The following is a 15,335-nucleotide window of genomic DNA, read 5'->3' on the forward strand; positions in this document are numbered from 1 at the left end:
AGACTGGAGAAGCTGGGATTGTTCTCCTTAGAGCGGAGAAGGTTAAGGGGAGATTTAATAGGGGTGTTCAAAATTAGGAGGGGTTTTGATAGAGCAAGTAGGGAGAGACTGTTTCCTCTGGCAAGTGGGTCGGTAACCAGAGGTCATAGATTTAAAATAATTGGCAAAAGAACTAGAGGGGAAATGAGGAGAATTTTTTTCACACAGAGGGTTGTTATGATCTGGAACGCACTCCCTGAAAGGGCGGTGGAATCAGATTCCACGGGAACTTTCAAAAAGCAATCGGACACAGGGTTACGGGGTGTGGGACTAATTGGACAGCTCTTCCAAAGAGCCAGCACAGGCACGACGGGCCGAATGGCCTCCTTCTGTGATTCTATGATTGGCACACCTGAAATGAGTAGGAGAGGAAACAAGATAAATCAGGAATTAGCGGGTGGGTGATCTGCGGGCTATAACGTTGGACCACTAAGATCAATCTTACATTTGTCTCAACTCCCCCAGGTTTCTCCACACTGTCGCTGGGAGATCAAATGAGCCTCCTCCAGAGTGCCTGGATGGAAGTCCTGATTCTGGGTGTTGTCTTCCGCTCACTGCCCTATGATGAAGGACTGGTCTACGCGGATGATTTAATCATGGACCGTGAGCAGTGCCGGATGGCTGGACTCCTCGACCTGTACTGCACACTGCTACAGCTGATCAAAAAATACCGCAAGCTACATCTCGACAAGGAAGAGTTTGTCACACTGAAGGCCATGGCCCTCGCTAATTCAGGTATCAACCATCACTCGACTCTCTCACAATCTCAGGCCGCACTGGGTGGAGCTAAACACACCTGAAGATCAGGTGACAGTATATGGTCCTGTGGTGTGTACTGAGGGTGGAGTGTAACAAAGAGAGTGTTATAACTGAGAGTCGTATATTGAGGGTGGGGTGTGTAACAGAGTTATAACTGAGAGCCTTATACTGAGGGTAAGGTAACGGAGAGAGTGTTATAGAATCATAGAAATTTACGGCACAGAAAGAGGCCATTCGGCCCATCGTGTCTGTGCCTGCCGGAAAAGAGCTATCCAGCCTAATCCCACTTTCCCCCTCTTGGTCTGTAGCCCTGTGGGTTACGACACTTCAGGTGCACATCCAAGTACTTTTTAAATGAGTTGAGGGTTTCTGCCTCCACCACCCTTTCAGGCAGTGAGTTCCAGACCCCCACCACCCTCTGGGGGAAAGATTTTCCTCAGCTCCCCTCTAATCCTTCCACCAATTACTTTAAATCCATGCCCCCTGGTCACTGACCCCTCTGCTCAGGGAAATAGGTCCTCCCTATCCACTCTATCTAGTCCAGTCATAATTTTATACACCTCAATTAAATCTCCCCTCAGCCTCCTCTGTTCCAAAGAAAACAGCCCCAGCCTATCCAATCTTTCCTCATAGCTAAAATTCTCCAGCCCGAGCAACATCCTCGTAAACTCCTCTCTAGTACAATCACATCTTTCCTGTAATGTGGTGACCAGAACTGTACGCAGTACTCAAGCTGTGGCCTAACTAGCGTTTTATACATTTCTAGCATTACCTCCCTGCTCTTATATTCTGTGCCTCGGCTAATAAAGGAAAATATCCCATATGCCTTCTTAACCACTTTATCTACCTGTCCTGCTACCTTCAGGGATCTGTGGACATGCACTCCAAGGTCCCTCTGTTCCTTTATGCTTCTCAGTATCCTCCCATTTATTGTGTATTCCCTTGCCTTGTTTGCCCTGAGAATCTTATACCAATGAAGCAGGGTAACAGAGAGAGTGTTATAACTGAGGGTCTTATACTGAGGGAGAGTTATAACTGAGAATCTTATACTGAGGGAGAGTTATAACTGAGAGTCTTATACTGAGGGAGTTTTATAACTGAGAGTCTTAGACTGAGGGAGTTTTATAACTGAGAGTCTTAGACTGAGGGAATATTATAACTGAGAGTCTTATACTGAGGGAGTTTTATAACTGAGAGTCTTAGACTGAGGGAGAGTTATAACTGAGAGTCTTATACTGAGGGAGTGTTATAACTGAGAGTCTTAGACTGAGGGAGTGTTATAACTGAGAGTCTTATACCGAGGGAGTGTTATAACTGAGAATCTTATACTGAGGGAGTTTTATAACTGAGAGTCTTATACTGAGGGAGTGTTATAACTGAGAGTCTTAGACTGAGGGAGTGTTATAACTGAGAATCTTATACTGAGGGAGTGTTATAACTGAGGGTCTTATACTGAGGGAGTGTTATAACTGAGAGTCTTATACTGAGGGAGTGTTATAACTGAGAGTCTTAGACTGAGGGAGTGTTATAACTGAGGGTCTTATACTGAGGGAGCAGGGTAACAGAGAGAGTGTTATAACTGAGAGTCTTATACTGAGGGAGTTTTATAACTGAGAGTCTGATCATGCTTCGTTTTCTGACGGCTTTTGTTTCCCCGAGTTCTGACGGTTCCCTGGTCTTTCCGTCCTTCCCTTTAGAGTCTAGATTCTCTGTCGAGGATGTTTTTTCTCTGTGGTTAATTCTGGGAGCTGTTTGTGTGGCGCCTGTTAATTACAAAAGAATGATCTCGCAGGGATATAATACATGCACCAACTCACACTCCTCACAGATACAAAGCACTCTCTGGCCCACATTTACAAGGCAAAAGAAAGAACTTTTTAAATTGTTTGCTAAAAGGAAGCTGATGACCGATAAAGTTATTGACATCTGTCACTTCCTGAGCGAGAGACGTGACCTGCTGTATCGACAGACGGTGCAGCTGTCTAGCTGGAGTTGTCAAGGTCTCCAATGGCCCAGAATAATGACGAACACTCAGAAAGAGAGAGAGAAAGGCCAGATTGGCTCTCACTGCTGCAGGCCGAGTGGGTATAATAGACTTTAAGGGCATTGGAGGAAAATTGCTCCCTCGGGAAAGAATTGGGAAATAGGGAGGGGAAAGAACAAAAATTGATTTTGTAATTAAGAGTTCATCAATCAAATTGATTGACACAACATTGTTACTTTTCCATTGGTGTTTGTTCATAGGAGCAAATAATTACAGAAAGGGCAGAGAGAAAGGAGAGCAAGGGAGAAGAAAGACAAGAGAGACACACACCCACACACACACACACACCCACACACACACCCATACACACACATCTCCACACACACACCTACACACACACACACACCCCCACACACCTGCACACACACATACACACACCTACACACACAAACCTACAAACCCACACATGCACACACACACGCACACCCCAACACACACACACACGCACACCCCAACACACACACACACATACCCCAACACACACACAAACACACACACAAACACACACACACACCCCCCAATACAGACACATGTGCACACACCCACACACCCACATCCACACCCCAATGCACTCGTGCACACACACATGCACACACACCCCAATGCACACACATGCACACACATGTGCACACACACGCCGTACACCCCAACGCACACATATCCACATCCATATCCACATCCAATGCACACACATGCACACACACATGCACACACCCCAACGCACACACATGTGCACACTCACACCCAACGCACACATGAGCGCACACACAGCCCAACACGCACACACCCCAATGCACACACATATCCCAATGCACACACGTGCACACACACGTGCACACACACACACACACACGCACACACCAATGCACAACCTCAGTACTGACCTTCCGACAGTGCAACACACCCTCAGTACTGACCCTCCGACAGTGCAGCACTCTCAGTACTGACCCTCCGACAGTGCAGCACTCCCTCAGTACTGACCCTCCGACAGTGCAGCATACCCTCAGTACTGACCCTCCGACAGTGCAGCACACCCTCAGTCCTGACTCTCCGACAGTGCAGCGCTCCCTCAGTACTGACCCTCCGACAGTGCAGCGCTCCCTCAGTACTGACCCTCCGACAGTGCAGCACTCTCTCAGTACTGACCCTCCGACAGTGCAGCACTCCCTCAGTACTGACCCTCCGACAGTGCAGCGCTCCCTCAGTACTGACCCTCCGACAGTGCAGCGCTCCCTCAGTACTGACCCTCCGACAGTGCAGCACTCTCTCAGTACTGACCCTCCGACAGTGCAGCACTCTCTCAGTACTGACCCTCCGACAGTGCAGCGCTCCCTCAGTACTGACCCTCCGACAGTGCAGCACTCTCTCAGTACTGACCCTCCGACAGTGCAGCACTCTCTCAGTACTGACCCTCCGACAGTGCAGCACTCCCTCAGTACTGACCCTCCGACAGTGCAGCACTCTCTCAGTACTGACCCTCCGACAGTGCAGCACTCTCTCAGTACTGACCCTCCGACAGTGCAGCACTCCCTCAGTACTGACCCTCCGACAGTGCAGCACACCCTCGAATACAAGGATAAGAATTTTAAATGTGAGATGTCGGGGGTGTGAGAAGCAATGTCAGTCGCTGCAGACAGTTTTGATGAATGAACACTCTTTGTGTAGAATCAAGTTCGGGCTTTGGATCAGCTGCTGTTTATGGAGACCGGAGAATGGGCGTTGGCCAGGAGAGCTTTGGAGTAATGCTTTAAAACACTTACACAACCAATACAGGACAAAGCAAGATCCCAAAACAGCAATGAGATGAATGACCAGATAATCTATTTTCAGTGACGGTAATTGGTTGGACGTTGGCTTGGAGAATTTGCTACGTCTCTTTGAATATTGTCACAGGATCATTGTCATCCATCGGTACAGGTAAACCAGGCGTTACCACAACTAACAAGGCAATAGTCCCCCAGTATGGTACTGCGCTAAGAGCCTTTATATGTGTTTAAGGCCTGACATAGGGCTCAAACCTACAGCTTTCTGAACCAAAGGTGAGAATGGAAACCAGCCTGCCCCCTGAGGGGAATGGTAGAAAGTCTAAGCAGGAACAGGCCTCATGTTTTCCTTTATCGGTTACAGACTCGATGAATATCGAAAACGTAGAGGCGATTCAGAGCCTCCAGGATGTCCTTCACGAGGCACTCCAGGAGTACGAGAAGAACCAGCACCTGGAGGACCCACATCGCGGCGGCAAGCTTCTGATGACTTTACCACTTCTCCGGCAAACGGCAAACAAGGCCGTGCAGCGTTTCTGTCGCATCAAGATGGAGGGTAAAGTGGCAATGCACAAACTGTTCCTCGAGATGCTGGAGGCTAAAGTCTGAGAGCTGGAGAGGGGGATCTGCCTAAACACCTTCTCCCCCACCCCCACCCCAAACTCAGCTGCCGTTACCCTGCTGTGGGCAGTCATTTCCTGAACTGCAACTAAGACCCAGGCCCATCCAGACTCTGGAGCCTGATACCCATTTCACCCTGAAATGCAGCCTCAAGCCATGACATGTTATTCGAACGCAAAGGCGGTTCATGTCTTCGACTTTAATATATAACCTGGAGCTAACGTGACACTGGCTGCCTGCCTATCTCACAGGTCGCGAGGTCATGCTGGCGCACAAATTCTGGACCTCCTGGACACTTGGTAAATTTGGGACCTCCTGGAAACCTGGTAAATTCTGGACCTCCTGGAGACCTGGTAAATTCTGAACCTCCTGGACACCTGGTAAATTCTGAACCTCCTGGAGACCTGGTAAATTCTGGACCTCCTGGAGACCTGGTAAATTCTGGACCTCCTGGAGACCTGGTAAATTCTGAACCTCCTGGAGACCTGGTAAATTCTGAACCTCCTGGAGACCTGGTAAATTCGGGACCTCCTGGAGACCTGGTAAATTCTGAACCTCCTGGAGACCTGGTAAATTCTGAACCTCCTGGAGACCTGGTAAATTCAGGACCTCCTGGACACCTGGTAAATTCTGAACCTCCTGGAGACCTGGTAAATTCTGAACCTCCTGGAGACCTGGTAAATTCTGGACCTCCTGGAGACCTGGTAAATTCAGGACCTCCTGGAGACCTGGTAAATTCTGAACCTCCTGGAGACCTGGTAAATTCTGAACCTCCTGGACACCTGGTAAATTCAGGACCTCCTGGAGACCTGGTAAATTCTGAACCTCCTGGAGACCTGGTAAATTCTGAACCTCCTGGAGACCTGGTAAATTCTGGACCTCCTGGAGACCTGGTAAATTCTGGACCTCCTGGAGACCTGGTAAATTCTGGACCTCCTGGACACCTGGTAAATTCTGGACCTCCTGGAGACCTGGTAAATTCTGGACCTCCTGGAGACCTGGTAAATTCTGGACCTCCTGGAGACCTGGTAAATTCTGGACCTCCTGGAGACCTGGTAAATTCTGGACCTCCTGGAGACCTGGTAAATTTCCTCGCTCTCTGATTTCCACAGAGGACAAGATGGCGATGCTTAAAATATAATAGAATTTTTTTTCAAGTATTGAAAAGTTTATTTACAGCTGATGAAAACACAAAATAAAAAGAAATGAGAAAACTGACAGAGACTCTGGTTAGAGCTCGATCCCTCACTCTTACTGGCCGTTCTTTCTGATTAATTTATAAACTTCTCTTTCATATTTATTTAAGATGATGTAGGGGTGGGGGTTGGGTTGTGAGGGGTGGGGGTGAGGAATCTGCTGTCAGACTGTTGCATCCTCCTCCTCAGTAACCCCAATGGGAATTATTCTGCATCGTGTATTGGGATCCTCTCACTCACTGAGGAAAAAGTGAAATTATCCACTTTGGTGGGAAGAATCGAACAGCAGAAAGGCGAGAGACTAAGAAGTGTTGGTGTTCGGAGGGATTTGAGTGTCCTTGTACATGAGTCACAGAAAGTTAACATGCCGATGCAGCAAGCAATTAGGAAGGCAAATGGTATGTTGGCCTTTATTGCAAGGGGGTTGGAGTACAAGAGTAAGGAAGTCTTGCTGCAATTATATAGGGCTCTTGCGAGATAACACCTGGAGTACTGCATACAGTTTTGGTCTCCATACTTAAGAAAAGACATACTTGCTCTCGAGGCAGTACAAAGAAGGTTCACTCGGTTAATCCCGGGGATGAGGGGGTGGACATATGAGGAGAGGTTGAGTAGATTGGGACTCTACTCATTGAAGTTCAGAAGAATGAGAGGCGATCTTATTGAAACATATAAGATTGTGAAGGGGCTTGAGGTAAGGATGTTCCCAAGGATGGGTGAAACTAGAACTAGGGGGCATAATCTTAGAATAAGGGGCTGCCCTTTCAAAACTGAGATGAGGAGAAACTTCTTCACTCAGAGGGTAGTAGGTCTGTGGAATTTGCTGCCCCAGGAAGCTGTGGAAGCTACATCATTAAATAAATTAAAAACAGAAATAGACAGTTTCCTAGAAGTAAAGGGAATTAGGGATTACGGGGAGTGGGCAGGAAATTAGACATGAATTTAGATTTGAGGTTAGGATCAGATCAGCCATGATCTTATTGAATGGCGGAGCAGGCTCGAGGGGCTGATTGGCCTACTCCTGCTCCTATTTCTTATGTTCTTATACAGTTTTAGGTTCCTTAGCTAAGGAAGGATATACTTGCCTTAGAGGCGGTGCAACAAAGGTTCACTAGATTGATTCCTGGGATAAGAGGGTTATCCAATGGGGCGAGGTTGAGTAGAATGGGCCTATACTCGCTGGTGTTCAGTAGAATGAGAGGTGATCTCATCAAAACATACGCGAGGCTGTTTTCCCTGGCTGGAGAGTCTAGAACTAGGGGTCATATTCCCAAGATAAGAGGTTGGCCATTTAGGACCGAGATGAGGAAAAGATTCTTTGCTCAGAGGGTGGTGAATCTTTGGAATTCTCTACCCCAGAGGGCTGTGGATGCTCAGTCGTTGAGATCGTCAAGACTGAGATCGATGGATATTTGGACTCTAATGGAATCAAGGGGGTAAAGTGGGAAAGTGGAGTTGAGGTCGAAGATCAGCCATGACATTGAATGAGGCTCGAGGGGCCGGATGGCCTACTCCTGCTCCTATTTCTTATGTTCTTATGTTCTCATCCCAAAGCTTCCTTTCTCCCAATCCTTCCTCAGACGGGGAACAGGATGTTTTCTGGAATTCCGACACACGGACAGTGATTCTGAGAATGTTTGCAGAGTTTGGGAAGGTGCCGAACTTTAAGAGCCAGGCTGTGTGTTTAGAGAATTCCCTATTTAAAACAAGGGTTTTAAAAACAGTTTACCCCGTAAATCAGATGCAGAACGAGTCAGGAACAGCGGAAAGTTCGATTCCAGATCGAGATGACCCTGAATTTTCATTACAGATTTGCTTATAGTTGCTAACCATCTGCTATTGGTGACGATTCTCCGCTTTCCCCAGCTGTTTGCAGCCAGGCCGGGGCTGACAGTGCTTGGCATAAATAACTCCGCTCATTTCCTTTGTGCTCTTGTTCTAAATTTTCTCTTCTCTCCTGAAGGTGTTGGCTCCCACTGGGACAGTGGCTTGTCCACCTGCTCCCCTCAGACAGGCAGATAGATACACACACACATAGACAGGCAGATAGATACACACACACACACACACACACACACACGTAGACAGGCAGATAGGTACACACACACACACACACGTAGACAGGCAGATAGATGCACACACACAAACATACACATAGACAGGCAGATAGATACACACACACACACACACACAAACATACACATAGACAGGCAGATAGATACACACACACACACACACACACACACACACATAGACAGGCAGATAGATACATACACACACACACACACACACACACACACGTAGACAGGCAGATAGATACACACACACACACACACACATAGACAGGCAGATAGATACACACACACACACACATAGACAGGCAGATAGATACACACACACACACACATAGACAGGCAGATAGATACACACACACACACACACACACACACACGTAGACAGGCAGATAGATACATACACACACACACACACACGTAGACAGGCAGGTAGATACATACACACACACACACGTAGACAGGCAGATAGATACACGCAAACACACATTCACACAGAGACAGGCAGATAGATACACACACACGCACGCACACACACACACACAGACAGGCAGATAGATACATGCACACACAGACAGGCAGATAGATACATGCACATACACAGGCAGGCAGATAGATACACGCATACATGCAGACAGGCAGATAAATACACACATACACAGACAGGCAGATAAATACACACACACACACACAGACAGGAGATAAAGATACATACACACAGAAGGCAGATAGATACACACAGACAGGCAGATAGATACACACACATACACTCAGGCAGATAGATACACACACACACACACACACACAGGCATATAGATACACACACACGCAGACAGGCAGATAGATATACACACACACACACACACACAGGCAGATAGATACACGTACACTCACAAAGGCAGATACGTACACACAGACAGGCAGATAGATACACACACACAGACAGGCAAATATTTACATGCAGACACACTGAGGCAGATAGATACATGCACACACACACACACACACACACACACAGGCAGATAGCTACACAGACACATGCAAACATGCTGACACACAGACAGGCAGACACAGACAGACACAGAGACATAGACACATACAGACAGACAAGACAGGTAGATAGATACACACGCACACGCAGACATAGACACACAAAGACACGCATACACATCGACACACACACTCATATTCTATAGTTGTTCCTGAAAAATCACATTGAACACAAGCTGATCGTGTTATGAAAGCTGGCAAAAATTACTAAGTACAGAGTTTATCTAGTTTTTCTCTGGCCCTCAGCTCTCGAGTTGGTAACGTGTGTAAACCCTTTGAGATTTGGTCCCTGTTTAATTTATTTCTGACCATATAAGACTGATGATCAGCTAATAGTGTAATATTTTAATTTCAATATTTAATTAACTTCCCTTTGAATCCATTAGAATTAATTATCTCCATCCCATACTTCATTAAGAAGCTGTCATTTGTTTCGTGTTTGCCCCACTTCCTCTCAACCAGGCTTTCCACTGAAAGCGGATTTAACCCTTCACATTCCGGGTTCCATCCCTGTCGAACGAGCAGCCTCTCCCCCTTTCCTGAAGGCGTTCCCTCTTGTGGGGGGTCCCGTTCGATGGGCTGTAGTCTCTGGTAGCTCATCCCCATTTGATGCCCAAACATGCACACTGTCTAACTAACCCTACCCCTAACGCAGTCACTGGGTCAAGATCAGGGGTCGATTTTCCCCCAGGAAAGTTGCTGTTGCAATCCTCAGTCAACGCTGGGTTAACTGATCTTGCTTTTATAAGAAAGAAAATAACTTGCATTCAAAGAGTGCCTTTCATGACCTCAGGATGTGCCAAAGCTCTTTACAGCCAATGAAGTCCTGAACTGTAGTCACTGTTATAATGTAGGAAACGTGGCCGCAATTTGCGCACAGCAAGATCCCACAAACAGCGCCGAGATAAATGACCAAATCATATTTTTTGGTGGTTTTGGTTGAGGGAAAAATATTGGCCAGGACTCTGGGGAGAACTCCCCTGCTCTTCTTCGAATAGTGCCATGGGATCTTTTACATCCACATGAGAGGGCAGACGGGGCCTCAGTTTAGTGTCTCATCTAAAAGACGGCCCCTCCAACAGTCCGGCCCTCCCTCCGTACTGCCCCTCTGACAGTGTAGCGCTCCCTCAGTACTGTCCCCTGACAATGCAGCACTCCCTCAGTACTGACCCTCCGACAGTGCGGCGCTCCCTCGGTACTGACCCTCCGACAGTGCGGCGCTCCCTCGGTACTGACCCTCCGACAGTGCGGCGCTCCCTCGGTACTGACCCTCCGACAGTGCGGCGCTCCCTCGGTACTGACCCTCCGACAGTGCGGCGCTCCCTCGGTACTGACCCTCCGACAGTGCGGCGCTCCCTCAGTACTGACCCTCCGACAGTGCGGCACTCCCTCAGTACTGACCCTCCGACAGTGCAGCGCTCCCTCAGTACTGCCCCTCCGACAGTGCAGCACTCCCTCAGTACTGCCCCTCCAACAGTGCAGCGCTCCCTCAGTACTGCCCCTCCAACAGTGCAGCGCTCCCTCAGTATTGCCCCTCCGACAGTGCAGCGCTCCCTCAGTACTGCACTGGAGTGTCAGCCTGGCTTTTGCGTTATCAATTTGCTTTGACGAACCTGAGCCAAGGAGGTCTCTGTTCCTGGCCTTGACCTCGTGCTGGAAAGTGAGTGAGTGAGTCCACATCAGATGGGGACTGGATCAGATCTACCCCAGGTTTGAAGAGCTTTACTGAAGCTGACTCTCCAGGCTCGGGATGTGGGTGTCACTGGCAAGGCCGCATTTATTACTCATCCCTAATTGTCCTGAGAAGGTGGTGGTGGGACTTCTCGGAGAGAATCGAGAGTCAACACGCAGTGTGGGACTGGAGTCACGTGTAGGCCCAGACCAGGGAGGGGTGGGACGGGAGTCACGTGTGGGCCCAGACCAGGGAGGGGTGGGACTGGAGTCACGAGTAGGCCCAGACCAGGGAGGGGTGGGATGGGAGTCACGTGTAGGCTCAGACCAGGGAGGGGTGGGACGGGAGTCACGTGTAGGCCCAGACCAGGGAGGGGTGGGACGGGAGTCACGTGTAGGCCCAGACCAGGGAGGGGTGGGACGGGAGTCACGTGTAGGCCCAGACCAGGGAGGGGTGGGACGGGAGTCACGTGTAGGCCCAGACCAGGGAGGGGTGGGACGGGAGTCACGTGTAGGCCCAGACCAGGGAGGGGTGGGACGGGAGTCACGTGTAGGCCCAGACCAGGGAGGGGTGGCAGGTTCCCTTCCCTGAAGGACATTAGTGAATTTTTACAACAATCCGGCAGCTTTCATGGCCGTTTTATCCGGTGCCCGTCCACAAATTACCAGATTTGTTGAGTTCAAATCCACAACTTGGCCCTGGTGGGGTTTGAACTTCCAACCTCTGGTTACTAGCCCAGGATCACTACACGATGGAGGAACATGCCAGAGGATGATATGCCAGGAGTCCACACCTATTGGGAAGGGGCAGGAAAAGTTAAACAAAAATCCAACTTCAAATAACCCTGAATTTTACTTGTGTTTTGGGACTTGCCTCCTGCGATTCGGTCTCTTTATAACGAGGGCCGTTGGTTTACGGTGAATGAATATAGTTGGGTTCGAGGATCAAGATTTAGCCTGTTAGCCGGGTCTCCGCCCCACACTCAGGCCCAGCGAAGCTCAGTCCGACTTTGTGAAATGATACCAAATAAATCAAATTCCATTTTTACGACACGTGATTTGCTGAGTCTCACCGGTGTTTTCTGGACTGCAATTCCTTCCATTTACACATAACCCAACAGGGAGACAAACCCCTTTCACAGTACTGTCGCTTGTAAAAGTGGAAGTGAAAAGTAAATTCCAGTCTGGACTCGATAATCTTCCTGCCCTTCCTGAACTCTGGTGTCATCTTCTGGAGAGCTTTAACACTGATTTTACAATCTAGCCCACCGTGGACTCCCCGTCCATTTAATCTCCTGAGGGAACATTCCATGTAAATAGTCCCTGGTAACCACTGGTAACCAGGCACAACTGCAGAATTTTCATCCATCCTCACAAATCCAAGGCCAGTCCTTAGCATCGCAAAGTCATTACGGATGAGCAAGGTTATTTGGCCAATCTTAATACATCTATCCAGAAAATCCCAACTCGTAGAATCATAGAAAGGTTACAGCACGGAAGGAGGCTATTCGGCCCATCGAGTCCGCGCCAACTCCATGCAAGAGCAATCCAGCGCGTCCCACTCCCCCGCCCTTACCCCGTAGCCCTGCAATTTTTTTCCTTTCAAGTACTTATCCAGTTCCCTTTTGAAGGCCATGAGTGAATCTGCCTCCTCCATTCTTCCCCCATCTAATTGTTTAAAGACTCCAGGTATTTGGCTCCATCATCACCCAAAGTCCACTCCACATGTAGACAACTGAGGACCTTCCAGATACCAGTCCTAAACTTGTCATTTGAACCTGTGTCTCCTTGTTCTACCCTTAGAATTTAACTTAAAGTAATATTCTGGAGCTGTCTTTTCCACCCATTTAACTATCTTATATAACTCTCTACATCAAAAGGACTGATTTGCCAGGAATGGCCATGAAAGGAGGTGATGGAAAGGGGACCCCATAGAGATAAACAAGATATTAAATTGTGCAGATAAATTTAATCCAGGGCATCACTTCAAGATATGGTTATAACCAGTGGAAGGACAGTCGGGAAGAATCTCTTCATGAAAAAATTAATCAACACTTGGAGTAGTCTCCAAGGATACGGAGGTGAAAACCCTCAACAGTTAGATGACCTGATTGGGGGAAGATGTAAATTTTATTTGAAGTTCTAGAATGGTGAGTCAAGGTGGGGCCAATGGCCTCCCTCATCTGAAATTATCTGTAATCTCTATTCAATCCTAGCCTCCCTCTCTCTCTCCCTCCCCACCCCTCCCAGCCTGTACCCATCCAGACAACTGCCAATCCCAATCCTGGGGACCTCCTGGAAATATTCAGCTCCTGTCCCAACCTCTCCAAGGAAAACAGTGCGGTCTCTCCACGCAAAACGTTTCGTTAACGTAACAGGAGAAATACGTCTCGCAATTCAACAAATACTGAAATCCAATGGTCGCAGAGGTGCCCCAGAATCCCCGAGCAGGCCCTCCTTGGCCAGATATTTACCCAACCACAGCCCTGAGCGGCTCAGTGCTTTCATGCCCAGGATCAAGTTCTCCACCCACCCTAGGCTCATGCATCCTGCACGTGTGAGGCAGTAACCCTCACCTCATCACCTTCACTTCTGGATAATAGAAGTTACAATGGAGAGAGAGGAGGAGGCCTTTGTTACCTGTGAGAAAGGGTAACCTCACGGAGACAGACAAGTCTAGTCACCTACAGACTGTTTCATCAGACATTTTTCTCGCTCTGTCGCTCATCTAACACCCTTGGCCCCTATCTGATACCTTGGCCTTCAGTCCACTCTGCTGGGTAAGACTCTGTCGGGCAGCGACCTGACTCAAAGCCCATCAGCAACCTGGTCGCTACAGGACGCACGAGTGCATGGGTAGGGGGTGAGTGACTCACTCTTCCCAACTCCCTCAATGCTTAGGGAAAGGCATTGTCTCTGCTCAACGCACACTCCAAAAAGAGCCTTACCGTGTAGAGAAATATCTGGTACAAAGTGATTAAATTCATCCCATGTGCTGTTAGACTGAGGTTAAAGCAGACTGCCCCATAATGCAAGTATTAACAGTGCCATCAGATCTATACAAGGGGAGTGATTGAGAAGGGGTGTGGTCTCTTGGGATTCTGTACAAGGGGAGTAATTGAGAAGGGGTTTGGTCCATTGGGATTCTGTACAAGGGGGGTAATTGAGAAGGGGTGTGGTCCATTGGGATTCTGTACAAGGGGAGTGATTGAGAAGGGGTGTGGTCCATTGGGATTCTGTACAAGGGGAGTAATTGAGAAGGGGTTTGGTCCATTGGGATTCTGTACAAGGGGGGTAATTGAGAAGGGGTGTGGTCCATTGGGATTCTGTACAAGGGGAGTAATTGAGAAGGGGTTTGGTCCATTGGGAATTCTGTACAAGGGGTGTGAAATAGGAACAGGAGTAGGCCATACGGCCCCTCAAACCTGTTCCGCCATTCAATCAGATCATGGCTGATCTTCAACCTCAACTCCACTTTCCCGCCCAATCCTAATATCCTTTTATTCCATTAGAGTCTAAAAATCTATCGATCTCAGTCTTGAATATACTCAAAGACTCAGCATTCACACCTCTCTGGGGTAGAGAATTCCAAAAATTCACAACCCTATGAGTGAAGAAATTCCTCCTCATCTCAGTCCTAAATGTGAGACTATATCCCCTAGGTCTAGACTCTCCAGCCAGGGGAAACAGCCTCTCAGCATCTAGCCTGTTAAACCCTCATAGAATCTTATATGTTTCACTGAGATCACCTCTCATTCTTCTAAACTCCAGAGAGTATAGGCCCATTCTACTCAATCTCTCCTCATAGGACAACCCTCTCATCCCAGGAATCAATCTAGTGAACCTTCGCTACATCGCCTCTAAGGCAAGTATATTCTTCCTCAGGTAAGGAGATCAAAACTGTACACAGTACTGCAGATGTGGTCCCACCAAAGCCCTATACAGTTGCAGCAAGACTTCCTTACTCTTGTACTCTAACCCCCTTGCAATAAAAGCTGACATACCATTTGCTTTCCTAATTGCTTGCTGCACCTGCATGTTAACTTTCTGTATTTTATGTACAAGGACACCCAAATCCTTCTGAACATCAACATTTAATAGTTTCTCACCATTTAAAAAA

The 15,335-nt window shown here is 48.1% G+C and overlaps 1 protein-coding gene across 1 annotated transcript in view; it reads left to right on the top strand.

The window, feature by feature from the left end:
* Window positions 1–5,458, top strand: part of LOC137305835 (estrogen-related receptor gamma-like) — a 38,602-nt gene extending 33,144 nt beyond the window's left edge. Inside the window, exons 6-7 of the mRNA XM_067974761.1 lie at window positions 505–774; window positions 4,970–5,458. Of these exons, the coding sequence (XP_067830862.1) occupies window positions 505–774; window positions 4,970–5,214 (515 nt within the window). The 3' untranslated portion in view covers window positions 5,215–5,458. The remainder of the gene's footprint in view (window positions 1–504; window positions 775–4,969) is intronic.
* The last annotated feature ends 9,877 nt before the right edge of the window (window positions 5,459–15,335 follow it).

Source organism: Heptranchias perlo, chromosome 41 (assembly GCF_035084215.1).
Source record: "Heptranchias perlo isolate sHepPer1 chromosome 41, sHepPer1.hap1, whole genome shotgun sequence".
Taxonomy (NCBI): Eukaryota; Metazoa; Chordata; class Chondrichthyes; order Hexanchiformes; family Hexanchidae; genus Heptranchias; species Heptranchias perlo.